Source organism: Corvus kubaryi, unplaced genomic scaffold (assembly GCF_017639235.1).
Source record: "Corvus kubaryi isolate FWS band 111438036 unplaced genomic scaffold, C.kubaryi_AGA036_p1.0 37394, whole genome shotgun sequence".
Taxonomy (NCBI): Eukaryota; Metazoa; Chordata; class Aves; order Passeriformes; family Corvidae; genus Corvus; species Corvus kubaryi.
In genome coordinates this window covers 15,920,809-15,948,595 of record NW_024581133.1, presented here as the reverse complement: position 1 = coordinate 15,948,595, position 27,787 = coordinate 15,920,809, and the positions used below count along the sequence as shown (strand labels likewise).

General features: G+C 42.2%; 1 protein-coding gene and 1 long non-coding RNA gene across 4 annotated transcripts in view; both read left to right on the top strand.

The window, feature by feature from the left end:
• RORA (RAR related orphan receptor A) overlaps positions 1-27,787 on the top strand; it is a 382,907-nt gene that overhangs the window by 316,391 nt on the left and 38,729 nt on the right. The window contains exons 1-2 of one of the 3 annotated variants that reach the window (XM_042039181.1): positions 21-246; positions 848-942. The exons of 1 other annotated variant lie outside the window; for it this stretch is intronic. In XM_042039181.1, coding sequence (XP_041895115.1) covers positions 921-942 — 22 coding nt within the window. In that variant the 5' untranslated portion in view covers positions 21-246; positions 848-920. Of the gene's footprint in view, positions 1-20; positions 247-847; positions 943-27,787 lie in introns of those variants that run through there. One more of the 3 variants, XM_042039180.1, reaches the window with a different exon arrangement.
• On the top strand, positions 10,846-18,790 carry LOC121669763. Its single transcript, XR_006017889.1, has 2 exons — positions 10,846-16,547; positions 18,237-18,790. It is a non-coding gene; the product is annotated as an uncharacterized LOC121669763 (long non-coding RNA).

Genomic DNA, 27,787 nt, shown 5'->3' with positions numbered 1-27,787 from the left:
AAACAAGGCGGGGGGCCGGGGCTGGCTCCGTGTCAGCGGGTCACATGGAGCCTCATATGGGCCGGGGGATGGCGGCGCGGCGCGGCTCTCCGCTCGCAGGCGGCGGCTGCTGCTGAGGCGGCGGCAGTGCTTTACGCCGAGGGCCCGTCCCGCCTCCCCTCCCCGCCTCCTGCCCGCCGCGCTCCGCTCCGCTCCCCGCCGTTCGCCGCTGACAAATGATGTGCGTTGTGCTCGCCGCGATGAAAGGTAGGCGCGTCCGCGGGCGAGCCCGGCCCGGGGAATGAAATGAGCGGGGCCGGCCGGAGTCGCGGCGCTCCGTAGCCTCCGCGCTCGCCGCGCCGGAGCCGCCGCTCGGGGTCCGGCCCCGCTCATTTCGTTCCCCGGGCCGGGGCGGCGCTGGCCGGGCGGCGGCCCCGGCCGGGTGGCGGCCCCCGAGCGGCGGGAGGCTCTCGGGAGCGCTCGGGGGCACGGGCGGCTCAGCCCCGGGTCGGTGCCGGCGGGAGCGCAGCGGCAGCGCCGCGGAGCCGCTGCACTTTACAGCGGTGCCTGCAAGTTAGAGGGGGAGAGCCGATGTGCCAGCACGGCGCTGGGCAGGCAGAGGCTGCGGTGCCGTGGCTGGAGTCGCTCTGAGCGGAGACGAGATGTTCTTGAGCTTTCTACAAACCCATGAAGAAAACGCAGTCTGTAAAATCTGTCTCTAGGAAAGGGGAAAGGACGTGCAGCATCCTCTGGGTAGCTGATGGGGCTAAAATGCCGTCTTCAGACAGCTGCTCATCTTTCAAAGGCTTTGGAATAAAAGGAAAGACCAGAGTTACTTAGTGATTTTTTTTTTTTCCTAAACCTGGAGTTTTCTCTGCTTGCGGATTCGAATCCTTAATGAGGGGCAGTGTCAGACTGAGGACAGTCAAACGAAGTTTTTGATGAGATACCAAAAGTTTAGAGGTACGTTTGTAGTCTGCCCTGTTTCCTAATAAAATTAGGTCTACAGTAGAGCTTTGCACTGCAGTATTTTTAAAGTTATAGGTTTGGGGGTTTTTAAAATACAGAAAAAAAAATCTAAACCAAATAACCATCCGGCTTACATGCAATATTTTTTCACAGCAATCTAAAGTCTCTAAGTGTTGGCATTTGAATTTGATGCCCTCACTAAAATACTAAATGTGTGCTGTTTAAATTGAGTTTTAGGCGAAATTTCTTTTTAAAAAAAATCTAATTCCTTGGAAAAAGAATATTGAGTCCTGCTTCGGCTAGAGACTCTTTCCTTTTTTTTCCACGTTGCAAGGCACTAGGTAATGCACACCAAAAGCAGCATAGTGTTTAAGGACGGTAATTTTCAATTACTAGGTTTCCTTTTCTTCTTGGAGAGAAGCCTATGTGAATAAAAAGAAAAGCACTATATTCATTAATCATTAGCCGTGCTGAATATATTTGGCAAGAAAATGTAATTGGTTTGATTCAAATACTTGCGTCTCTAACAAAAGGAAGTGCATTTTTTTAAGTGCAAACTACATGGATATTTTAGCAGTCCTTTAGAATTCTACATATTCTGATAACAGTTTTTCAGCATATCCCTCATAAGCCTGTTAGAACCGTGAAATTAAATAAACAAATTTTTAAAAAAGGAGGAAAGTACACACACACAAAAAATTGGAGGGTGTGAGTATGTTACATGCTTCTGGACAGAGATTTAAGGTGTGTTGTGAAAGAGCAGGCAGATGATTTATAGCAGTAGTTATTCTCTTGGGAATTTTATTTAAACCACTTTCCACACTGATGTAAAATCTTGGCGGAGCCTAACTTTTGGATTTTAAAGTGTAATTCCTAGTGGCTTTATTATGGAAATGCTTAGGTCTTTGTACTTTTTACAAACTACTTCTATAGTACATTTAATTCATGTTTCATAGTATTTAGTTTTCTAGTGCATTGAGAAACTTCCTTGGTTTCTTACCCTTTCTCTAATTTGCTGGACAGGGTTCAGCTGGAGGAAATGTGTTGTCATTTGTCTTAAAAGGGCCTCTGACTGCTATGAAATAATAGATCCACAGTCCAATATTGTGATTTGAAAGAAGTAAACCAGTAGAATAGGGAATGCAGTTTATTTAAGCTCAAAAGTACAAGGGAAAAACGCAAAATCTGTAGGTGAATTGGGTGTCTTGTTTATTCTCTCTTCTGTGGTGGTGTCTTTTGGCAGTTCTAATCTTTTACAGTTCTGAAGGTAAAGTGCAAAAAATTGTGGTCTTCAAGAGAATATGGGATTTTTACGTTGGGTTTAATTTTCGTTTTTAAGTGAAAATAGGGAGTATTAATCCCTTTCCTATTGCTATTTAGGTAGCCCAGACTGATAACATGTGAAGTTAATTTGTGAGTTGTTTTATTTTTCTTGCAACATAATGTTCTGGCAAACACATTCTCTTTAATTTTGAAAAGCACTCAGCCTGTGTCCAGGTTTGGGAGGGTAAAGATGGGCCAGCTGTCACACATGGAGAGAGCTGCATTCGTGCACTTAAAGTGCTGGGTACAGACCAGTCATGGGAAGAGCCTGGGCACGTTTTTGAGACAGGCTGCGTGTTAGGAAATGAAACTTTCTCATTTCAGACAGAGCGTAAAGAGGATTTTTTTCCAACTGATTTCTAAGAAAACAGGCAGAGGTGAAGCATCAAAGTTCTTAATGACTGAAGAAGTATTTTCTATGTTGATGGGCTTTTAAAAATTATATATCAACTGCTGTGAATCTGTAGAGGATCCAGGAAGCCTTGCATTCTTAGTTTGTAACACGGGCAAGTCAGCTAGCCAGCTGACGCTTTCTAAGGGAGACGGCAACTTTACGTGCTCACTGGTGAAGTTTGCAAAGAAATCCGATCATTCTGCCGGCGTAGTCACTGGTACAGATCTTATTCCAGAGAGAGTCTTCCCTGGCAGGAGCGTCAGGGGTGACTTCAAGGAGAGTAGTGCTAAGTGCTGAATTGATGAGCAAATACACTGCGCTGAAGTAGAACTAGGGATTCATTTGTCAGGCCAGTACAGAACCAGAGGTGAGCCCAAGACACAGGGAGATCGTTTCCTCAGTGTGGGATTGTACCATGTTCTGGTCCCTGCTTTGTAGAGAGGTCGGTCAGTCAGGCCCAGTGCTGCAGAGAGCTCAAGCACTTGTTTCGTACTATCGTCAGGCCTGGACAGAAGGGCTCAGTCCACTGATGAGTTATAAAGTATGGACAGGAACCTGGCAATAGTTGCATTATCTTTTATATATCCTAAATAGAGATTGGTGGGAAGGCTGATGTAAATTTTCTAAGCTATTTCAACCCTGGTGTATTTATTGTTAAGGTGGCATTTGAGGTACTAATCCTGACTACTGCTGTGTGAACGTAAAGTTCAGTCTGTTGTTGTTTTTTGGAAAATGGACCAGATGAGTGCAATCTGTTGTTCCTAGGTTGTAAGGAAACTTGTTTTGCTTTGGGGGTCTGTGCTGGGGTCACTGGAAATACAACTAGCTTTTCTACTGACAGTGTCTCCAAGTGAAAATTCAGTCATTAAAAAATACCTGTTTAAGGAAAAAGACTCCACTGGTTTCCTGATTAGTGCACAGGATTTTTGGAATCTGCTGCATTTTTCCAGAGAAGCCGAGCTGCAGCTGGGCAGAAGACAGGATTTCCCTTGCTGCCGCTGTCCCACTGCCCCAGGTGCTTTCCTTGTAGTGACCCCCGTGCTCCGGAGCCGGCAGAGCCGGGCTGCTCCGGGGCCGGGCAGGGATTCACGCGCTGCTGCTTCATGCGGGTGAGCTTTTCCCAGTCTGTCAAGCCTGACCTTTTGATGTGTTTTTTGTCATGTATCCTGGCACCAGCCTGCTGCCAGCATGTTGGTAATTACTCAGTGTTTTTTGCCAGTATACAAATGCCTATGGAAAAATATCTTGCAATAAGTTTAAAAAAAAAAAAGGTTGCTTTGCAAATTGAAGCGTGTTTAAATTTACCTTCACTGTGGCACTATTGAAAGTTAAATCCATATTAGCAAATACCCCAGTACAGAACTCCTGTTGACTAAATATTAACAGAATCTGGCCTTTGGAATTGCTAGCTGACAGGCTGTTTTCTTGCTGCTTTAATTTCATACGACTGATCTGAATGACTTGCTTGTACCTAAAACATTTGTTGCATTACATTCGCAGGATAAGATTGGTTTGAGGTTTATTGCTGAAATGTACTTTTTAGGCTCTTTGAAAGACTCTTGAGATTTAAAAGTAAAAGAGGAAATCTGTCTTTATGTCTCACTCTGTGAAAATCAAAGGCAGTTGCATGCTCTGTACAAGTCTCAGTTGGGGACACTCCTTTCAAGTAAGGAGATTCTGTCCTGTTTAAGTCAGCAAAAACTGTGGGTGCTGAACATCTCACTAGATCAGACTCTTTAAACTTGTGTGCAGCTCTTGCCTAGCTAAAATGGTGGGCCTGTCCCCACCGGCTGGTAATGCGGTCTTAAAAATAATTTTTCTAGGATCATTCTGAATAATTGGGGCAAAACTCAAGCGGTCTACAGACACAACTCCGGGACTTCTCTACCCTTTTTTTTAATGAAACAAAACAAAATTAATCCCGGGATGAGGTTGCAGAGGAGGGTATTTGAGCACTGCTGGTGTTTGGGGTGTGGGCTCTGCGCTGATAATGAAATGTCCTCATGCTTTATTCAGTGAGCTGATGCAGGGGGTCAGGGGGAGATGGCAGCTGGTTCACTTGGTGCAGGGGAAGGGCCTGCAGCTCTGCAGCCTGGCTCTGCAGGGGGGAGCTGAATGCTTGTATTGGCATTTTTTAGTTTGGGGAGTAGTGTCTGGAGACATCAGTGAAGAACTGAGTCTTCTTGGTATCAAGTACTTCCCCACTGTGTGAAAGAGACTGATTTCTTTACTCATTCCCCATTATAGAGAACCTAGCATGTTTGGAGGTTTTTTTCTAGGATGATGTAGCACTCAGTTTTAACCTTAAGGGGTTTTAAATCTTTTTTCTTGCTTCTCTTGCCTACAGTACAGTGTAAAAATGATCACTATCATGTAGTAATTACTACCAGGGTTGTTGGTATTTCATCTTGACTACACAACAGAGTTCTAAATTGGTATATTCTAAACTATATGTACTAAATCAAAATTGGCAAATCTTTGTGTCTCTCCTGAGTAGATACTTTGCAATTCTCTATCTAGTGTTGGAGGAAGTTGAGATGCAGCATGTTCTTTTGTTTTGCTTTGCATTCCCAGGAGATAAGTTTTTGTAGTGTGCAAAATAACTGCATATGGCAAGAATGTTATTACAGTCAGACTTGATATATTTTAGAATGTTTTTCTGGGGTATTTTATTCACAATGAAAGAAAAAAGTATTCACCTTTCTTGTATTTATCTGTGAGCTGTAATTTGCAATTACAGCTGATAACTCCTGAGATCAAGCAAGCAGTAGTTCTCTCCTTTTGTGGTTTCTTTTCCTTGAGGACTGATATCTAAGGGATATGCACATAACTAATGGTACAGAAACTGTCTTCTTCCTTTTTGAAGATCAGGGTTCTTTCTCCTTTTTGCAATAAACATTAGCAGGGGAGGGGAGCATTCTGTCCTCCAAGAATAACTAAGTTATGTGAAAAAAGGTGACTCTGCACAGTGCAGACCTCTGCTTGTTGGATAAAAACAAAAAGGCACTGACTGGAAAGTTGAAGCAGAAAGCTGTTTTAGGGGGTCTGGGAGATGGACTTTCTCCTTATGCTTCATCCTGTAACCTTCCTCTGCTGAACAAAGTCTTTAGCTTGCCCAGTTTTTTTGGTGGGTTGTTTTTTCTTTTTTTTTTTTTTTTTTCCTTCACTTTTCTTGCTGGAGGCATATAGGCTGAGAAGTTCTGCAAAATACAGGTTGGCAAGCTCGGTGCAGTTTCAGGCTGCTTCCCAGTTGCCTGCACCTTCTGTTGAGAACACGAGGGAGTGACTCAGGGCGGCAGTGACTCACGGGGTGTCGTGCTGTTCCCCTCTCCACAGTGGGGGTTAGCTGCAGCAGGGAGCTTGCTGTCAGCCTTGGAGAGCTCCGTGCACTGGAGGAAGCCCCCTGAGGTACCACCACTGAGCCTGTCTGCCTGCGCAGGTTACCACAGATTCCCACTTTTGTGAAAAATGTATTTAAATCAGCGTTTGCTTCCCTTTTCCTTTTTGGTGCCGGGGGAAGATGAAGCAGGCATGTTGACAGGGGCAAATTGATATGCAGGGACGTCTGAGTCCTGTGTCGTGCCAGTTGGGACATCTCTCTTGGGTTCTCCCACCCCTCACTTGGTGCCTGTGTGCTGTCACTCAGGACCACGGAGCTGGTCTGCCCATGGAGTTGCAGTCTCTGCGATGGGTAATGCTCCCCACACTCTCTGGCTGCAGCCTAATGTGAGCCTCTGACATACAAAGCTCCCGAAGTGCACGATTCTCTCCAGAGGAGTCTGGGGTTGCCCAGCACTGTTGGGGTCGAATGTAGCCCATGTCCTTGCTGCTGTTAGTGAGTGCAGCTGGAGCACTTCATCTCAGTGGGGACTGGCAGGGGTCAGCAGCTCCCACTGCTGCTGCCCTTGCACCTGTGGCCCAGTTCCACCACACTTAAGCAGTCAACTTCAGTAAGGTCACAATTTCACTGCATTTTTTGTTTTCTTTCCTATATGATGGAGAGAGGTGCAGGACTCGACGCTTGTAGCTCTCCTGTTTGTGTGATTCCAGCCTTTGGGCCTTTTGTCATGCTGCATACGTAGCCATCTAGGCTAAAATCAATGTGGAGAGAGGTATAATCATCCCAGCTTTCATTTTAAGAGCATTTATCTCAAAGCTTAATTAAAGCTGCTTGGATGTAAATAAGTCTAACCTCTTCACTTCTGAACAATGCAAATAGAATAGTCAGCATACTTACAGGGTATCAGAGCCATGTAATTATTGTGTACTGTTTGTGTTCTTTGAAATACTGTGCTGTTTCTTGCCTCTGAATCGTGGGACATGGTGCTTCATAAAACCAGCTGCATGACTGTACTTCAGAAGAAGTTGATCATTCTCAAACAAAGGGATGGAAAAGTGACATTAAATCTTTACGTAGACGGATGCACTGTGACAAAGGGTTTGTCAGAGTGTTCCTTCAAACTGAAGGGACCACAAGCTGGAGTTCCGACTGGTGGGACAGAGAAGCAGGGGTCGTGTTCCTGCACACCAGCCTTGCTTTTCACTGGCTCTAGGTGGTGCTGGTCAGAGGCACTGCAGGCGCCCTGCCCTGAGCCGTGTGCTTGGGCCTCGTGCCACCTCTGCTCACACCTGGTATGTGCACAATACTTTCTGCACTCTCAACCAAAAAAGAGAAGAGGTCCTGTCACCATTTGCACATGCTGTCTTCTGCAGTGTACTCTTTGTTTGGTGTTCTAGAAGTCTTAAAGTCTTTGCTATTCTTGCTGTAATTTTGTTAAACAGCATGAAATGGGGAGTGATGCATTATGGCAATGGCTTCTTCCAGCTCTTGCAGATACTGAGAGCTGATGTATTTGATTGGCTCAGCAATTTTCTCCCTTCATCCAAGTATCGTTTGCTGTTTAATGCCTTGTACAATTTACATGATCCAATTAGAAATCAAGCTCCTATTTCATGTGGCACTTAATTCACACCTCTTGTGAGACTGCCAGGGATCTTAAGAGCTGATACTGTGCCATGGGTTAAGTGTGCCTAAAACTTACATAAGCTGCTGTTTACCTCACTCCTAGTTCTGAAGAGAGAAGCACTCTTGTCCAGCCTCCTCTGCTTGGCCCTGTGCCTAATGGGACATGATTCAAAGTGTCATTTATCTTCTTCTCACCCCAAAAGGAGGTTAAATTCTCTCTAAGCCCCAGGTGCTCTCTGCCTGGAGCCTCTAGTCTAGGTAGTGTAGAAAGCCAGTAAAAAATGATCCCTGGTCATCAGAACATTTGGAGTTTCCTTTTTGTACATAGATATTTGCATACTTCAGTTCTGGCGAAAATTTGAACAGTATAAATTGCTGTACTACTTAACAGGAGCAGCAGTAGCTGCTCTCCTCCTGTATCAACTGTAATGCTTCTCATAATGAGTGCATTTTTCCATTTGGCTTAATTAATTAGCTCATCTTTGTCTGTGTTTGATTTGTCAGAGCAGCTATTGTGAGAAAACACACGTTTTCTAGTGAATTTGTAGTTATTCCTTGGTCAATTTGGGAATTAATTAACCCATCTTGTGCACTGCAGAAAACTGCTTGCTGTAGAGTGCCCCTGCTTTTTCCTCTCCTTGGACTACCTCTTTTTAGAGTCCTGTAGAATTGGTCGTACGATGGATGTTGTGTTACCGGTTTTGGAGCACATAGATGTAAGTGAAGCCACCATCCAGTACTGGTTGGAGACATCAGGCTGGAGCTCTCCAGGGTTAGAGAGCTGTGTTTGCCACTATTGCTGCAGGGGCACCTTCTGCCATGAGGAGAGGGGCAGATTGATTGTGACTGTCTGGAGGAGCTGAGCTCGCACTCAGCTTTGTTTTCTGTCAAAGGGACACACCCTGCAGTTGTTAGATTGACAGAGATGCATTGTGTTAAGTTTTGGGGAGAGTTTTTCTTGTACAGTGGGTGCCTTATTGAATTAAAAGAAGTATTTCCTTAAAATATGAGTGCATAAAGATGTTTGTAACTGCTGGATAGATTCTTGTATCAACAGATAATGAAAAAGCCAGACAGGTTAATTAAAGAGCCAGAGATGTTTCATTTGAGAAACCTCATATACATAGGCGCCTTCTAAATGGCTGAGGAAAACAGGCCCAGGGCATCGCTGACTCCCAGATGCTCGGCGGCGATAGCAGGGGAGCAGCCGCAGCTGGCAGCGCCCGTGGCATGGCTCTGGCTCAGGGCTGGCACTGGGGGCTGGAGTGGGGCCAGCTCGGGGAGCTAAATTAAGGAATTGATTTTCCTATTGTTCTCTTCAAGGAGAATCAAAATTCTCTCTCCTGCCTCCTGCATGGGATGCTTCCATGGACAGTCTGTGTGAAGCCTCTTGTAACAGGAGCGATGTTTCACCCTTGTATTTTTCTTGGTGGGTTGTTCTACTGCACATGATAGAATCTGGGTGAGCACTGAGAAGTAACTTCTGCCTGGACCTGAAAAAGGCCCTGAAAATGTGGTGTTTCCAGTGTTGCTATGGCTAGCTCTGTCCAGATTTCTTAAAAATCTGCTGGTATTTCTGGGATTAACTTTGCATTTCTCAGCCAGAAAGGTGGAGTGCAGCTCCTGGCTGCTTGGCATCACGGGTGCTGGAGTGCTCCCTCCTTTACATACACCTCACTAGCTCTTAACAACACTCTTCCTTTCTGAGCGGCAAAATGTTTTGGAAAAAGAGGAATCAGAATCTTTAACAGATTTGTTTCATTTCAAATAATTTTTCTCACTTACTAGAACCATCTAAAAATTATTGTATGGTTTACTCGCTTTAAAATGATAACTTGAGATGCAAATGTTCAGCATGGTGCATTTCTCTGGCCAGCACACTGACAATACACCTTTAAACTACTTGGCTTGGAGAGGAGCATCAGTAGCAGTACTAATTTTTGTTGTGGAAACCTAGAGCTCAGTATGGGGAAATGTTCCCTCCTTGCTGTCACTGTTCCAAAATACTCTAATTTTCTTCTGATGTTTTCCCTCTCAACCACAGTGTTTATACTTACAGAAGGGAAAAATAGCCAAATGTAAAGGTCACTCTAAAGCAGAGACCTTGTGAATACCAAAATCTCACTCCAAAGAATTTCAGCTCATAGGATTTATTTAAAAGCCCTCACAAAAATGCTTCAGAATGGAAATGCTTTTTTATGTCTCACTGAAAGCTGTAGCATTTAGTGGTGGTAAATTTGCACTTCATAACATGTTATTTCTGCCAGTGTTGATTACTGTTTTGTCGCAGAAGTAACTAACTTTGTAATTTAATCTGCCATGGTATTGTCAGCCTAAAATTCGATGTATAGACACTGCATTATGAAAAACTGTACTGCAGAGGCTGCCTCTGGCTCTCGAAGTGCCTGAACTGTAAAGCACTGGAGCCTGGCAGAGTAGCCAGAAAGGTACCACTACGTGCATGCCTTGGTTTGTCCTGTTCCCCGTGCAGCTACATCTGGTCACTGCTGGAGTCCAAGCACTATCCAGAATTACCTAAAAGAGAGTGAGGAAATACATACTTGACTAGCTAATTATACCTTATGTTAAATATACTCAGATTTATTAGCCAATGCTTGTATTAATTTGTAATACCTGAAAAACCTGATTAGGTCTTGATTTTTAAACAAGTTATCAGTCCAGAAGAGTAGCACAGTTCTTGTGGAAATTCCGAAAACAAGTTACTAAGAAATCTGACTCATAAAGCAAATGCCTCATGAAATTTGAATGTTTAGAAGGAAAAATGACTGGCAGCTCCTCTTGTAAGTGTGCTAGTTGCAATAAAGAATAAAAGTTCAACATCAAAGAGATCACCGCTTAGTCTGTGGCGTATTTGTACATCAAAGAACAACTACAGGACAAAAGGAACTGTACAGAGATACAGTTCATCCTTGCAGACAGGTCCCCGCGGAATGCTGTAAAGAGCTGCTTTCATAACGTGGAAATGATCTCTGGCACATCTTCATTTCTGATTTGGGGAATAGCAGCAGTGTCTCAGAATCCGCTCATGCCAATGCGCTCGCTAAGAGCGTCGGAGCTTACCTGATGTCAGCGCTGCTGTTTGTGTCTCCATGTGACTCAGGTGTGTCAGCCTGGGTGACAGATGGGAGCTGTGTCTGCAGCAGTGCCGTGTCACTGGGGGGAGGGTGGGCAAAGGGGGTCTCAGATGCTTAGATGAAAGGGAAAGGTCTGCTTTTTCATTTATTTGTTGTTATGCCAGTGGTCAGGTACTGTATCATGTTGTCTGAAGACGTTGTGGAGACTCCTTTCTTGGATATACTCAAACCTCAACTGGACACAACCCTGAGCCTTATTTGACTCTGCTTTGAGCAGGGGCTCCATCAAGCAATCTCCAGAGATGCCTTCCAACATCAACTCTTCTATGATCCATGAGAACAACTCTTTTGTAGTAAGGCAGCTGTCTACTTAATGTTTTTAGTTATGGCCTTTCTTAGCACAAGACGCAGTTCAGCCAAAAATGTGACCAGCTCTGGCGCAGGAAAAGTCCTCCACCTGTTTTTTACTGCTTTTCTGAGCTTTTGTAATGTGAAAGCTGGATGTATTTCTACTGATTTGTGTCTTAAGTAGTTTGGTGGGGTTTTGTTGTTTTTTCTTAATCTTGAATTCCCCCTTAAATTAGAAAGGTTCTGGATGTCTGCCATAGAATTAAAGAAAAGTGTTCTTGGGTATGTAGAGCATGTCCTTTCACACAGGTCATGGGAAGTTGGTCAAGGAAATCGTTGGACTGTCAGTGACCAATTGGTGAATCGTACTGAAGGCAGTGGAGACTTTGCTATTAATTTGAATGTCTCTGTTTTAATATTAAAATGTTAAGTAGGTCACATCTGTTCTTCAGTTCTAGTCTTTCTACTTAATTTGTATCTCTGTATGTGGTGACTGTTTATGTGATACACAGAAACGTTAATCATAAAATCCAGACTAAATCTGAATTCTCCAAAGTTCAAGTGTGCTTGGATCAACGGTTTTAATAGCAGTTCCACCTTTTAGGAGATAGTATTGTCAGCAGACTCGTTTCTTTTACTGCAGAACTAAAAATAGTTACAATCTCGTGGAATCATTAAGAAATACAAAGGGTTTCTGTTAAAAACCCTGGGGAAACCTGATTAGGCAGGCTACTGTATAATTAATTGATGTGCTACTACACTTGGAGAAAGAGTGCATCAGTAAACAGAAGTCAGAATGTAAAAGGCTAAGAAGAACTGCTGGGAATTGTGTTAAGACATCAAGGCTTGAAAATAACAATTTGAGCACCTCAGGAGAGGCAAGCATTTGCATTTGGTGGAAGGACAGAAAACTCTCGAAAAGGCCAGGGCGGGGGGATCTGTGAAGGAAGGCTCAGGCATGTGCTTAGCACTTCCTTTGCCATTACTGGTCACAGTATTTTGTACTACCTTCAAGTTGATGTTCTGATAGTTCCCTAGACTATATTCTTACATTTGTGAAACAGTGTCAGGCAAAGTGTTGTTAGAATGTTCCTTTTGTTAATGCTGTCCTTTAAATACATTCATTCTGATAATTAAGTTGTTGCGTAAGATATCACATGGATCACTGATTTGGGCCATTGTTTGTTTTGTTTGCTTTGAGACCGGAAGTAATTGTCAGCAAGCAGTCTGTAATTATCTCTTTGGAAAAGTCAGGATCTTCTGTAAAGTTACTGTAAAGAGGCTGTGCAGCAGTTGTGTACGTAGATATTAGGGTGGCTGTGATGACAACATGCATGAATTATTCTTCCAGAAATATGTTTAAAACCAATCCCTACCTCACTGCAGTGGCGTCACCTGGAGAAGAAATTCCATTTTGGGACGGTCCGTGTACCATGACAAGGCCCTGTGGCCAAGGAGGAAGATAAAGCTGTTGCCATGAGCTTTTGCCCCTTCAGAAATGGACATTTTTGGCAATTTGAGGAAGACATTACAGGAAAGATTGATTCCTGTTTCTCTGTTTGGAGAAAAGTGTAACGCATTTTTAAGGAGGCCCATTTCTGTGTCTGTTGTGTTGCTGATAGGGAGAAATGGGCTGTGCTTGAAGATCCTTACCAACTAAGTGGCTTCCCTGGATCTTGCGACATGCTGGAGACCTTCTGACAGCAATGGCTGCTCATTCTGCACGCAGGGGTGCTGGGGAGAGTTGAGCATGCGCTGCATGCTGAAGTCAAGCCTTTTCTCAGGAAATGATAATAATTGGTTGTAAATAGTGACCACTGTTCTCAAGTAAATATAGTGGCTGTGCAAGTACCTTGCTCTGAGGAGTGAACTGCCGACGTGTTTGTGCCGTGCTGTTAAAAGAAGGTGGAGCTTTCCTCACTCGAATGTGTCAAGTCCTGACCTGCTGGCTGGGACAGACTGTGTTTGGGCAAGACAAGAGCTTTACATTTTAGAAAGACAAATCAAATTAATTCAATTTATATGTTAAATTGAAGGAACTTTTGAAAAAGTTCACTTTTGAATTACCAAAAAAAAAAATCCAACAAAAAACAAAGCACGTCAACAATGAACTTTTTGAGACTTCTTCCCACCTTCAGAATACCCAGAGTGTCCGGTTAACAGTTTATTTCACAGAGCGTGTGTACGTGCTTGCTCAGGCACAGTTGCCAGCAGCTCATAAAATCAAAATCCCAAAATGAAATCCTTCAATACGTTTCTCTTTCCCCTCATTGAATTGAATTGAAAAATTTCTTAGGGAGGTGCCAGCAAAAATAGTGTGGGGTTGTGTAGCTTAACTTCTTTTCTTGGGCTGTTGCCACAGCATTAGCGATGGGGTAACTCTGCTAAGTTCAAATTTTGTATTCGCAGAGGGTGGGATCTCTTTACATGTGAATGAATATCCTGAATGGGCAACATGCACAGATGTCCAACTTGTTTCTTTGGAGCCTAAAGTTAAAGTTCTAGGAGCATGTCCAAAGCTGGCATGAAGCTGTGTATCTCACATGAAAAGCACTGCTGTGAGCTGGCAAAGGCATTAGTTCTGAACTGGAGTCAGTTTTTGTTGGCCAAGCGTTTTTTCATAGAAGTTTTACAGTTTCTGAGGACTCTTATCTACTTCCAGTGTAAAAGCACCTTAGTAATTGAAATTACATAGCACAACTTCAAATATAATCGCCAAATAGAATGTGGGAGAAGAATTAATTTAATTATAATTAATTCCAGTTTTCAGAAAATTATTTCAAAGTTGTCTTAAGCTGGATACCAAAATGGTTATCACTTTGGAAAATGTTCCAAGTCTCCAAACATCTCAGTAAAGTGTCTGTTTCACAAAGGACTACTTTGATCCAGCTATCTAAGAGATTTATCCAAGGAGACGAAACCCAGATTGCTTGCTGCTAATCCGGTGCTTTGCAAATAAGATTTTAATTTTTATTCCCTTCTCTTCTTTTTCAAGAATTCAGGCGGATATACAATGGGATGGTTTCTTCCCATAAATAATTAAGCCCATTGTAAGCAATGTCTGTAGAAAGTAGTCCTGAGATTCATTTAGTTTTAAGTACCTACTCATTTTTTCCTTTTGAAAATAATACCATGTCCCAAGCAATTTGAATGCTCATAAATCACGTTAGTTGAAGGGGAGAAATTATTCCAAACTTATCCTCTCAAGGGTGTTTTGTTGTCCCAAAGACTGTCTAAAGGAAGAAGTTGTCCTTTGGCTGGACTCACAGCAAGCAGCCCCAAGGTTGGTGTAGCAGGTCCTGTTTGTATTTCTCCTCACATGAGTGGAGCTGCCTGTGTGCACCAAACATGCAGCTGGTCCCTGTCACCAAATGCAGGCTGAGCTGCTTCTGTGCAATACCTGGCTGGTGACACTGGAAGAACTCTTCCCTCCTTTCACCTGGGCCAGTAATGACATGAGATCTCTTGGTGAAGCTGTGCTTGTGTTACTCGAAATCATATCTTTTTTGTTATGATACCAGATAATTGAACAACCTAATCAAAGCGGATTTAGCATGGCCTGAATGAATAAAAAAATATTCCCATACAAAAAAATTTTGAGTTTAAATACTATGGTGTTTTTCAGGGAAAAGAGCATGACGCAAGAAAACAAAGGACTGCATTCTGAAAGAGACAATACCAGCAGTGCTGGGGGAATGAAAATAAGCATGTATTTGTTTACCTGCCCACTAATGCCATCACAGTAGTTCCAAATACATTGTTCATTTGAATTAAAGAACCCACCTAAACGTTTAAAGACATTATTTATTAACAATAACTGGTTTTAATGTCAAGTGAGGGTAAATTAAGTTGGTTACACAATTTATCAGACGCTGCTAAATGTTGTGGATGTTATTAGTCATTAAGTAACCAACAGTTAGTCTGGCAGTTTATTAAATCTCAGGACATTAGATGCAGGAGTCTCTCCATGTTTTCTTTATGAAGAGCACCTCAGAGTAACATTAGCAATATGTAGATATGTATAAATTCTTCCTTCTCTTTTTCCTCATTTCTCTCTTACTGACTGCTTTAAACTTCATTTAGTTTTTTTTAATGAAAACATTTTTTTTTTGTGAAGTGAATCTGTCAGAAGAAGTAAATTGATATGTCATGGATTGGCTTTGTGATTTGCAGGGTGTTTTTTTTCCTTGTTTTAAGCAGATGCAGAAGGTGTATTTTGATGCTGTTACACTGTGATGGATGAAAAAACTGCACTGACTTTTATCCAGGAGAGGGAAGCGAGTTGTTTTCTTTCAAGGGCTGTAGATCAATTGATGTCTTACAGAAGTAATACCATGAAAGTGGGGAAGAACTCCTCTTTGATACTCAAGTCTTTCTATTTCAGTTGGTACAGTAATGGGCTTTTGAATTAAAGGTTTGTTAAAGCTTGTATCTATTTCAGAGTATTGACAGCCGAAGCAGACTCACTGAGCCAGAATTTATATGTTTATGCAAGCCTGTTAAAATCAGAATTTATGTTGACTGTACTAATGTGTAAGCTTTAATACCACTGTTATAAAGAAGGCTGCTATTTGAATTTTCAGTGAAGTAAATTTCTTTCAATATGCCTTTGAGTTATGGTTTGTAACTGTATTCATATAAATAAATGCTTTCAGCCAAATGCTGTTGAACTAATTCCATTTTGAAGACATTAATTATATTTAGCTCACTGAAAAAAAGGAGGGGGAAGGCATCAACTAACCCTATATAAAAGTGACAACAGAATTGTTTTGTGAAGAGGCTTTGGGCCTCTTAAGCTACGAAGAGTGAGTGGTTTCTTGGGTTGGTTGGTGTTGTTTTAATCAAAGAAGTGTGAACAGAAACTAGATAATGCATTGCTATACTGCAAAGACAATTCATTTTGAACAGACATTTATACACTTAATGCTTTTTGCTTTTATCATGTTAAGGTCTTTGCAATAAAATCTGGTTATGCAGTGACTCTAGTTGTTTGTGCAGGAAAAAACAACCTTGGTTTTTCATCATAAATCCATTCGCTCTTGTCAGATTGGTAAATTTTCAAGGTAAATTTCTTCTGATGTATGTTCAATTGAAAAAGTGGTTTGTTGCAGTCAATGTAAGAGAGAACTTACAGCTTTGACTTCTTATAGAGTGTGTGTGTGTATATATATATATATAAATATATATAGTGTGAAGCTTACAATATAGTGTTAACCAATCATCAAAAGTGAAACCTAGCTGCAACCAAAACAAAAACCAAACCAAAATTTTAGTGCCATTTGTGTGAGCCTGCTGGTTACACTTTAATAAGATTTTGTGTTTCCAGGAGTTAGAAGACATAATAAACCTGAGCATTGCTGATTGCGGTTTCCCAAAGACAGATTGGGAAATAAATAGTGTGTGTGTTTTTAGGGTGGAGCATGGTACTTCTGCCATTTCAATCCTTATCCTTCCATTTTGGCTATTCCATTAGGTGGGTGCAAGAATTTTCCTGCTTGGAATTCACATTGCCCTGGGATCACATAGGCTGCATGCAGAACTGTCATCTTGCTCAAGTGCTGTGTAATTGCCTGATCCTCTTTCCTTTGCTGTCTAGTTTCTCTTTTCTTTCATTTCATTACTTTCATTTCTTCTCCTTCATGTTAACGTTCTTCATCTCTAAATCACTTTGTGTTCTTCTTTCACTCTCTTTTGAAAGCAAACTGCCAGTGCCTTATTTAATCTCTTTATCAGTGTAGTGAGAGGTAACAACACGACTGTGCATTTTAGGCCCTTTGTAACCAGTTGTTTCAGATCAGGGTGAGAGTGAAAGAGCTCTCTGGGACATCTCTGTGCTTTACCTTTTTAACACTGCATGCTCGGTGTTTCAAGGGACCTTGGGTCCTTTAGAAGCCTTACGGAATATTTCCAAGAACACCAGAGGGTCGTGACAACTGGGCAAAACTGTCTCTCCATCTGCACTTTTAATTGTCTTTCCATCTACCAAAATTCACATCTGGTCTCTTAAAGCTATGCTTCCTGCCTGCCACCCCCAAAACATTTCTGACTTCATTAGCATCTTGTGGCACTCTGTGCCGGGGTACCCCCAGATGTCATTGGCACCCTCAGGAAACTTCAGTTGTTCTTGTTTGTTGTTTTACTTGAGAAACTGATGCTCTCAGATTTGCTGTGTTGGAGGAAAGAGATGTGGAATTAACCTGCTGAGCTGCTGCAGTATCTGAAACATTTTAATTGTTCATCATGAGCTCCCTAAACGTACATAAACTTTTCTGGTTACCAGCGTGATTAACCAGAAGCTGACCACAAGCTTGATTTTAGGAACGTGTCTACTTGCTTGTAGACTGCCCAGTAAATTTAAGATGAACTAGCATGAAGCAAGAAAGCTGTCTGGAGTTACTCTTAAGTCATTTTACAAAACACAGCAAACATCACCTAAATCACATATGAGGTACACAAAACCAGAGTTATAGTGGAGTGAGCTGATCAACAAGTTCTGGAACTAAATAGTAGGAAGCAAGGAAAATGCAAAAGATGATAAAGTTTTTTACTTCCATTAAAGATTGTTGGAACAGGGACAATCTTTTTGTCTGCATATAGTACATATAATGTTTTGTTTATGAGGTCCTCATCTAAAACTGTGGTTGCTCAGCTCTACTGAAGCAGCAGTGGTGAACGAGCTTCTCCCAGTGTCCTTCCTGCTAGCTTCATCTTCAAGAGGAGAACCCAGTGCTGGCATGTTTGCTGATATTGATAGCCAGGAGCCATTATTTATGGTGTATCAGGTGGCTTACAACAGTGGTCTCAAAACTCGTGCACCCCATCATTAAAAAACAAAATCACTAGATCTCAGAAAGTCTCATAGATCAATTGATTTTTCATTAATGCATTGCAGTTTCTTGATAAACTACTGACTTATGATAACATACATTTTCCACTCATCCATAAGAAACAAAATTCATACTGGAAAATGCTTTCCTTTTTAAATTGCTCACTTCATAGTGTGTTTCCATCTTCTGCCCCACTCCTCTGATTTTGTCCAGCTCTGGCTTATATCTCAGCTATAGTTTGAAAATATTCCTGGTGGTTTTAATCATGGATATAGCTTGTGTATATATTGTGATTGCATGCATCTAATGTGCAGCTTATCTGGTTTCTTAAACAGAGGAATCTCCAGACTCAATTCAGAAACTACCTGTGGGTAATACCAGGGAAAGCCCATCATTCAAACTCATCATTCCTTGGTTTCTCAGTTTCTAGAAGACCTTCACACAGAGCTTTGCCATGGACTGTTTGAGCTAACTGATTTTGTATTGGCATCTTGCTTCAGTTGAAAATGGTGATTATGGAGTGCTTCTCTCTGCTGTCTTTGAAACTTGAAAGTACCCCAAATAAACTAAAACCCAAATAGAACAACTAAAAATATTCATCAAAAATTTTACAGCTTTCTGTGTCTGTGTGTATTCTCGCTTCTTTCTTATTTTGTGCTTGCTTTTTTTTTATTAAATACTCGAGGGTTGGCAGTGCTGTGAAGTAGAACAGTGAAACATAAATATTAATTGTGGTAGAAATATTGTCTAGAATCTCATTCTTGTTTTAGTTGGAAATAATACTCAATTGTCTTGGCCGTGCTGGAACAAAGACAAGACCTAAGGGATGTGCATTTGTTTGGCTGCAACTTTATTAACACACTTGGGAACAGTGCCTGGCAATAAATCACACAGTGAGTCACTGCCTATTCCTTGATCGTTCCTACCTCTCTGGAGAGCTTCTGCCAGCCCTCCCCTCCCGGGCTGGCTCCCTGCACTGCAGGGCCACCACAGGTTTTGTGTGTTGGCGTGAGGGGAGGCTCTGCAAGGGGAGGGTCATTGCCTGGCACCAGAGGGTGGGAGCCACAACTGCTTTTTCCCAGCTTTCTCAGAGAACCACTGCTGGCCTGGCTTGGCTCGTCTTGGGTTTTTTTTCCTTTCCCTGGCAAGGTGAAAAATCGCGGGAATGTATTTAAGACAGGTACCACCTAGGAGTGGCAAGGCCTGTACCTTCCCACTGCTGTTCTTGAGTAACACCTAATTTCAAAGGATCACTGGCATAGATAAGGGGCTGGTAATCCTTTGTTTGCAGGGGCTCAAACTGCTCTCTTCAGTTTGGGGAAGGCTTTAAATTTTAAGGGCAGAGATGCAAATTGCAGCCCAGTTGATAATGCATGTTTTTCAACCCCTCTCACTCTGGGAGCCACACATGTAAGAGGAGTGTCTGCCCTGTTATTCTGGATTGTGACTGATTGTTATTCTGGATTCTGCCTGGCTCTTTCCTGCTGTCTCCACTCACACTGTAGAAGTATATTGGTCAAAAATTCCCTGTCATTAAGGTCAGTGAGACAAGTGCAAAATAGCTGAATGGGTTAAAAAGTTAGTATTGTTGCCTCACTGGGGGGAATTCAGAGGTTCTAAGTGCTAATTTAGTGTCCTACTAGTGTATGTTCCCAAAATGGATTTTTTAATTTAGCAGTGGCAAGTCTAGTTTGTTCGGGCAAGGAGCACTTCTCCCTTCCCTGACATAAAAAAGTGATTCCAAAAAGTTGAAAGTTGCAGTGCTGTAGTGGCTCTGTTTCCTCTGGAAACCCTTCTGTTCTTTTCTGTGTAAAGATGATAAACTGCCCTCGATGGGACTGAGGTGTAAGCAGGCTGGAACTCCCCCGGAGCCTGGAGATGGCCACGTTCCAGCTGTAGGACTGTGTGAAGGCACAAGGGGAAGCCCTGGTCGTGTTTCAGCTCTGGGTTGTCCATTCTGGGACAGAAGTGTGAAGGACCAGACAGGCCCTCCCCCCTTATGTAACACTGCACAATGTGGAGCTGAGTCTGTGTTTTAGAAAAGTGGTGGTGTTGATTAGTTAGTTGGTCATGAAATCATAGGCAATTTATTTTTTTAAATAAATGTAATAACAATATTTGTGCATGCTGATTTTGAATGTCATTCATGTTGCAACAGAGCTTTTGATGGATTAATTACGTCATTTGTAAGCAAAGACCAGACAAACAAAGATGAAGTTCACCTGAGTTTTGACTGAGAAACTAAAAAAATTACTGTTTGTTATCTGTGTTCTGAGGATTGTCATCAACTGGTCTTAGTGCTCAGATATTTGCCTTACAGAGAGATGGTCGTGTTGTTACACTGGAAATGAAGCAGGTGAATTTACTGGTGCACAGCAACAGTGACAAATCTGTTTTCCAGTCCTGGGTTATGGTTTTAAAAGCAAGGCAGTAATTGTTACTTAGTTCCTGTAATCAGTAAGCTCATATGTTTCAAAGAAAACCAGAAGTATTTGGTATGTGGGCTAGGTGATAACTCATGACAGAAGTTCAGCTGTTGTTCGAAAGCATATTTCAGCTCCTGCTTTGGCTCCTGAAAGCTGTAATTGCAGACTTAGTAAAAGCTTTCTCTTGTTTGTTTTTCAATATTGACTGTTTGAATTAAGGTGTTTGTTAAAATGACATGATTTTAAAAGGTTTTAGACCTCTAGGTTAAGTAAATCGCATGATACTGAAGACTGTGGATCTGTCAAGTTACATCCTATACTATTTGAAGAAAAGGAAAGAAACAGCTAAAATTTGTGGTTTAGTCCCTTTTCACTTTACCCTCTTTAGTCAGTGTAGGCAGAACAAGGATTAGTAATGTTTGGTCCTCTTTCTAGTCTGTTTCTGGTCATCCTAGGATGAAAACTGTGTTTTACTTAATTTGTTTTGTACCCGAGTTTTGCACTTAGATATTGTACTGGTTTATGAATACTAGAAAATTAAGTTATTTGTGGATTTTATTCTATGCTCTAAGCACAAGCAAGACATTTGACACTGTATGATCAGAAAAATATATTATCTGCCCTCCCTGTTGAGCTTACATCTGAAAATGTAGGACAATCAACATGGCTTTTATAGAATGGTCTTTACATCCTCCAGCAACTTGTAAATGTATATTTGTGAAAACCAGGGTTTCCACCATTGAATTCTTTGTTCCAAATCTAAATGTTTTCTAAATGTTTTAGAATTTCTCCGGTGAAAGTTTGTCAAGATAGCACATACAAATTGTGCTGAAAAGTGATGGTGGCATTTCATTCCAAGTAAAACTAAATGTAGGAGATGTCCTGCCTTGTATGAAATCCTTATGCTGCATTACTAAGAAGTACACAGTCTTAAAAAAACCACTTGGTGCAACTTAGTAAACTTGGTTTTCTGGAATTGTATGCAGATAGGTATCATCACTTCTGGAATGTGCTTTTTCCCTGGGCCAGGGCTGCCAGACAGAGCTCTCTGACAATCTCTTTATCTGTAGGGTTGTCTATAATGTTAGTTAGTGAACTCTTTGAAAAACCAGCTTCCATGAGTTAATTTATGCACAAAACATCACTGAGGGATGTGTTTTACCTGTTTCACAAGTAGGGGACTGAAGCATAGCTTAAGGGACGTGGCTTGGGCCACACAAGAAGCCTGTGTCATAGCCAGGAATCAAGAGATTCACATTTCCTTGCCTAACCACACAAATTCAGAAAATAAGTAGTTGAAGAAAAGCAGATGCAACACTGAGGATTTGAGTCTTGGGTATGTTTTACAGGGTGCTTAACTCTCTGCCCATACAAGCAGAAGGTTCTGCTGTGGGAGGCCAGTAATGCTTTTACATTCATAGAATCGTAGAATGGCCTGGGTTGGAAGGCACCTTAAAAACCAACTCGCTCCAACCCCCTGTCATGGGCAGGGAGACCTTCCACTATCTTAGCTTGCTCAGAGCCCCATCCAGTCTGGCTTTGGACACTTCAGGGATCCAGGAGCATCCGCAGCTTCCCTGGGCAATCTGTGCCAGGGCCTCACCACCCTCACAGGGAACAACTTCTTCCATATATCCCATCTAAACCTTCCTCTTCCAGTTTGAAGCCATTCCCCCTTGTGCTATCACCTCACGGCCTTGTCCCAAGTCCCTCTCCAGTTCTCCTGTAGCCCCTTTAGGCACTGGGAGGTGCTCTAAGGTCTCCCTGGGACTTTCTCCTCTCCAGCCTGAACAGCCCCAGCTTTCCCAGTCTGTCTCCATAGCAGAGCTGCTCCAGCCTTTGGAGCACCTCTGTGGCCTCCTGGCCTTGCTCCAGCAGGTCCAGGTCCTTATGCCAGAGGCCCCAGAGCTGGACTGCTCTGCATGGCTTGGTTTCATTGGCAAACTTGCTTTGAGGGTGCACTCAGTCCCACCCTGTACATGTCCAACAAAAATTCCTGCTGGTCTGAGTGCAAGGTGCCAGGCTGGCTGCAGACTTTGTAGCCTGCCTTGTATTTTGGTAGGGCAGGATTTTCACTTTAACTCACTGCTACAACTTCATAATAATTATTATTTATGGCTGATGCCCTCATCCAAAGGACTAAGGGAATACAATTTCAGTGTTAACCCTTTCCAGGGATTTTCAGAATATCAGCCCAATGACTCAAAATCCTAAGGCAGGAGCAAAAATCCTGAGGTTGGTATTTCAATTTACTGCTGTCTTTGGGGATTCTTATTTTCCTTAGGTTTGTGTTTGTTTTTGAATATGTGCTTCTAATCTAGCAAGGACATAATGAGCTCTTGAGACATAATAAGCTCCGTAAGACTTGAAACGCTATTTACTGCTTGAAGTATTTACGTGTCTTCTATTCCTATTCGTGTATCCAAGCACAATATGGTATTTAATAGAGCCTCACAGATAGGAAGCCTGTAATCCTAATGTTCTGCAGGTACAAACTGAATTACAGAAAGGATGTGCCCAGCTTCATGAAGCTGTTTAATCATTTCACTCCTGGTGTGTTCGGCGAGTCCTGCACAACTTACAGGAGTTCGATGTGTGCCTAACTCTGCCATGGTTCTGTGGTTCACACGGACAATCCTTGTGACAGCACAGGCACTTGGAGTCACATCTTTTCAATCCTGTAGTAGCAATCCTGAGCGGAAGAAATGTTTCCCATATGCTCCTGAAGGAAGGCAGGAAAATTCAGGCTGGAAGGAAAGGACAGGTTGTAACTGTGAGGAAAACAAGCTGTTGGAGCAACTTCTTTTAGAATTGAGCTGTGTTTTCTATCACTTGATGGCTCTGTGTGCATAATTACGGCACGTAAAAAAGAAGTGCCTTCTAGTATCACTGGCCTGTATGGGCATCATACAAAACTTGCTGGGTGATACTCCATCATCTCTATCACACAAAAGGTGAATTTGAATATAATGTTATCTACCACTCTCATGTTTCTGTTTATCTAAATTTTCCTTGAACTGATTCCATCGTGCTGGTGCTGGAAGCAATGTGTTCACAGAATTTTTTTCAGTCCTAATCCTATGATATTTTGTATCATTCAGTTTTATCTCTCCGTGTCAGAAATTTTGGAATTGGGAATATGAGGAAGGAGAATGGGATACAGTCTATCCCTAAATGTTGCACAGCTAAATTAACACATCGGCGCAGTGCAATTATTTTTGCACATACAGAAGACGCCTCCCTGTAAATTCCTTGTGACATAAGGTTTCTGACTAAAATTAGGTCATGGCTATTTAACTGTTTAGGTGTCCACCCAGGAGGGAGCTACAGAGAGCTCTTTCAATTCCTTGCAATCAACAAGTAAGTAGCAGCTACTCTCATTTATCCTCTAAGGAAATAGTCCACCAAAAATAATATGTTGATTCCTTGGCCCCTCCCTGTCACTAATCACTCAGCTCTTGTAGCTACAGACTGACTTGGCCTTCAGCACCACAGTGTCCAAGTGCCTCAGTCATTAATTTTCAACTTACGACACTTCGGTGATGTAAGAAAGCATTGTCCTCGTTTCACAGCTGAGGAATTGACACATCAAATAAGTGACTTGCTTTAAGTTTCACAGCAATACTGGCCATAGAAACCAATGACTTATTCATAGACTATTCTGTTTCTTGGAAAACCAACCCTGTGTTCCTTGTCCTTCTGCCTGCTACCCCAGATCTCCTCGGACCAATTTAGCAGGCTAAGGGTTTAGGCCTGTGTGTATTTTAGCCTCCCATAAGCTGGCATTGCCAAACAAATGCACCCCTCCCTTGTGTGAGCACAAGCAGCATCTCCGCAGTCACGTGGAGAATTAAGTCAGGAAACTGATTCAGGTTAAAGTTAATCCCCCTAGAACAGTTTCAACCTGAGTCGTTCCTCATTTGGCTCTCGAGGTGCAGCTGTAGAGGCACCACTCAAGGGGGGAGAGGGAGGGGAGGCGAGGCCAGCTCTGCTCAGTGACTGGAGGTTTCTGTTGGCTAAAATGCTTGTGGAGTTAGTGGGGTCAAGTTCATGAAAACCTTAATCAAAATAAGTTCTAGTTTCTTCTTTCTCTGGAGTGCACATCACATGCCTTGAGGTTTTCTCCATGTTTATAGAGCCCACCCAAAGCACAAGGACAAACTGTGTCCAGAACACAGAGGAGGTTTTTGGATCAGTCCTTGCTCTGGGGACATTTTAGATCTTTCCTGCATGGCAAGTTTTTTCTGTGTGGCTGCTATCATTAAAAATGTTTAATTGTGTATAACCTTTTTCTGTTTGAAATGAAACTATTTCTGAGTAGCTGCAAATGGAACCAGAGAGGAGCATGGTTACCAGGATAAGGACATTTGTAGAGGGAATAAAGTGCTATAAGTGTGGAGCTTAATACCTCATCTCATCCTGCACCACACTGACCTATGTGAGCCCACATTCCTTTGCCTTTCTGCCCTGAGTGGTTCCATAGAAAAGACAAATTGGAATTGCGTGCATGTTTTTTAGTCTTTAGGTGGAGCCTGTCTGCCATGACTTCTAGCATGTGAGTCAGACACATGGGGAGAATCCTCCTATTTTGCTGATCCCTCTCTCAAAAGAGGTGTTCAGAGGGCTTCCCAATTGCTGTGCTGAGGTGAATGTCCAGCTTTGAAAACAAAATACCAAATCCTGCTGCTTCATTTGAAGGACTGCAGTGTAGGAGAACCTGTAACTGTGGAATGACACCCTCATCCTGACTACATCAGAAGTCCTCAAGAATTTATGCAGGGACCTTGGCATGCTAATAACTTGGTTGTTGATGACTAAGGCAGGAAGAAGGGTGCCAGTGACGTCTAAAAGGAGACTGAAAGGAGTTCTTGCACTTAAAAAATTGCTGCTGAAGAGAGCGAAACATCTTTTAATGAGTGCTGTTAGTATCTTTAACATGAGGATGATAACCTTTTCACTTGGACTGCCCCATGACCCCCTGAGAATCTTTCTTGCCATCTTTGTTGCTGAACACTGTTCCCCAGCTTTCCTGCTTTTTTATTTTGTGGCTGGAGTGTGAGTCCTGGCTGACAGAGTGAGAGGATGTTGCAGATGGTCCTTAGCGCCGTAAACTTCTGTTGCAGAAAAACTCTGGTCTCTGTCAGCCACAGCCCCTGTTCCAACCCGGCCACCTCAAGCCTCAAAAGAAGCATGTGTGGGATTGTTGTATTTAGGGGTTTTTTGTTCAGGCCTTGTTCAAAGGTTCAAGATTGGGGCATAGATCTGTTTGATTTTCCTCCTCAACTGAACACAGATCATAACATTTAGAGCACAACCACTTTGTGTCGTAGGAACCTAACAAGAACCAAATTTTAACATAGTCACTAGTTCCTTTGAAGGAGGCAGTGTTAGCAATTATGATCTAGACTAGACGTTGGTAAAAACTTACCAAATAATTATAGGCTTCCTAAAGGAGTGTAGTATGAGTAATTGCAGGTTTAAAAATGTTATTATGAGGAGTAGTTTATACCGAAACTTCCTCCTGCTCTTTAAAACCAGAATCCATAACTCTCATCATGCCACAGCAAATGCTTGCCCTTCTCCACAGAAGAATGTAGACTTGCCTTATTGTACAGCTAATGTTCTGTGGTACATTATTTAAATTAGCATATAATAGAAACCTAATTGCCCACTAGGGCCCACAGCTTTAGCTGGTGGAGATCAATGTGCATCCACTGAAGTCAGTGTAGCAATGTTGATTTTCACCCTTGAGGATCTGGCTCAGCAGCTTGTTTCTATTCCAGGCATTGTTAAAGGAGATAGTGCGTTTAGAATATTAAACCATGGCATTGTCAGAGATAGTCAACTCAATTTATGTGCAAGTGAAGAGAAATAAAGCAGTAAAACTATTATTTTTATCTGAGGATTTCAATTTTCATTGTCACTTATTCATATTGACTGATCTGCTACAACAGGGAAATCATGAGCATGGGGTCATCTTGTTGTGGTTTTAATTTCCTACATCTGTAGTTATCTAATCCTCTCAGTGTGAGCAAGTACGATTAGTATTTATTTCTATTCTGTGTGCCAGTGCCCTGGGCCAGGTTCTGTGCTAAATCCAAAGTGACTCTCCTACTTAATTGGCATTAACTTGTGCTGCAGTAACATAAATAAGAATTTGTACTTTCTGTGTGAAGCACTCACAGCTCCCCAGACAGATTTCTTCTATGTGGATATTCTCCCCCCATGTTAAGGCTTGTGATAAATCTGTATTTTTTACTCAGTTTGGAACTTTTTCTAGGAATGTTTTCCAAATAATACTTAGGGAAGCACAAATTTGGAAAGGCTTTGGCTGCTCGTTAACCATTGAGGCACTACCAGGAGCATTACTACAGCTGTACCCCTGGTTAATAAATTGCTACAGTAAGAACAACAGCTGTCTCTCTCTGGAGAGTCAAGTACCAAAACGAACAATAATTTTTCACTTTGTCAAATGGTTTTTACAATCATTTGGAATGCTTGCTTAAAGAAGCTTATTTTACTTCATGAATGCTCCATTCAGGAATAGGGAAACTTTAGGCCTGAGCTGAGCCAATGGTTCTTTGTGGAATTTGTTTCCTCTCCTTTCACTTCCATTATTCTCAGAAGACCTCTGGCTGCTCCCCCACTTATCTCTGCTTCCAGTTGTCCCCTGGGAGCTTTGGATAACCAAAGTTATGCTGCAAGTATTCTTCAGAGAGTAGGAAGGGGCGGGGGGGTGAGTTCTGGTTAAATGTTTTGGGTCTTTATTGAGGGCAGTATAGTAACTGATTGTGTGAGCCTTTTGAAATAGTACAGTGTTAAAACTCCAACAGATTTGGAGTTCCCTGGTGTTCGTTGCTGTCCGTTTTCTGATGTGTGCAGAACACAAGCAGAGGAAGAAACATCAGCAGGAATGATGGGTAAAGACTGTCTCGAAAGGGTCGAGAGATTATGTTCATCACCCAGTAAGTTTTTGTATGGCTTCATTCAGCTCTGGTTACAAGGTGGTTTTCTTGTCCTGACAAAGTGGTGAGGCTTAGCTCGTGAACTGGTTTGGATTGTCTTTGGATGAAATGATTGCAATCATACAGGAGCTGTTTCTATTATTTTCTTCTAACTTGTATCAAGCCTCCTTTTTTTGGGGAAACATAAATTGACATTCACTAATTGCCAGCTTCTACCTTTTTGAGTGATTTGGCCTTTAGAACATAGTGTTAACCATGTGAAGCAAGTTGGATTTTTCATTTTAATCTATTAAATGCACTTAGCAACACTTGAATCAGCAATCTTATTCTGTAGTCTCCTGTTCATACTTGTATTTTGCCCGTTCTGTGGGTCACAGGACTGTGTTCTCCTTATTGAACTGTCCGACTTGTTTGAAAAAGGTGTCAGTGTTTTCTCTTTGGGGGAATCTTTTTTTGGTGGCCATTTTGCAATTTTGTGAATTTTATAAACAGAAG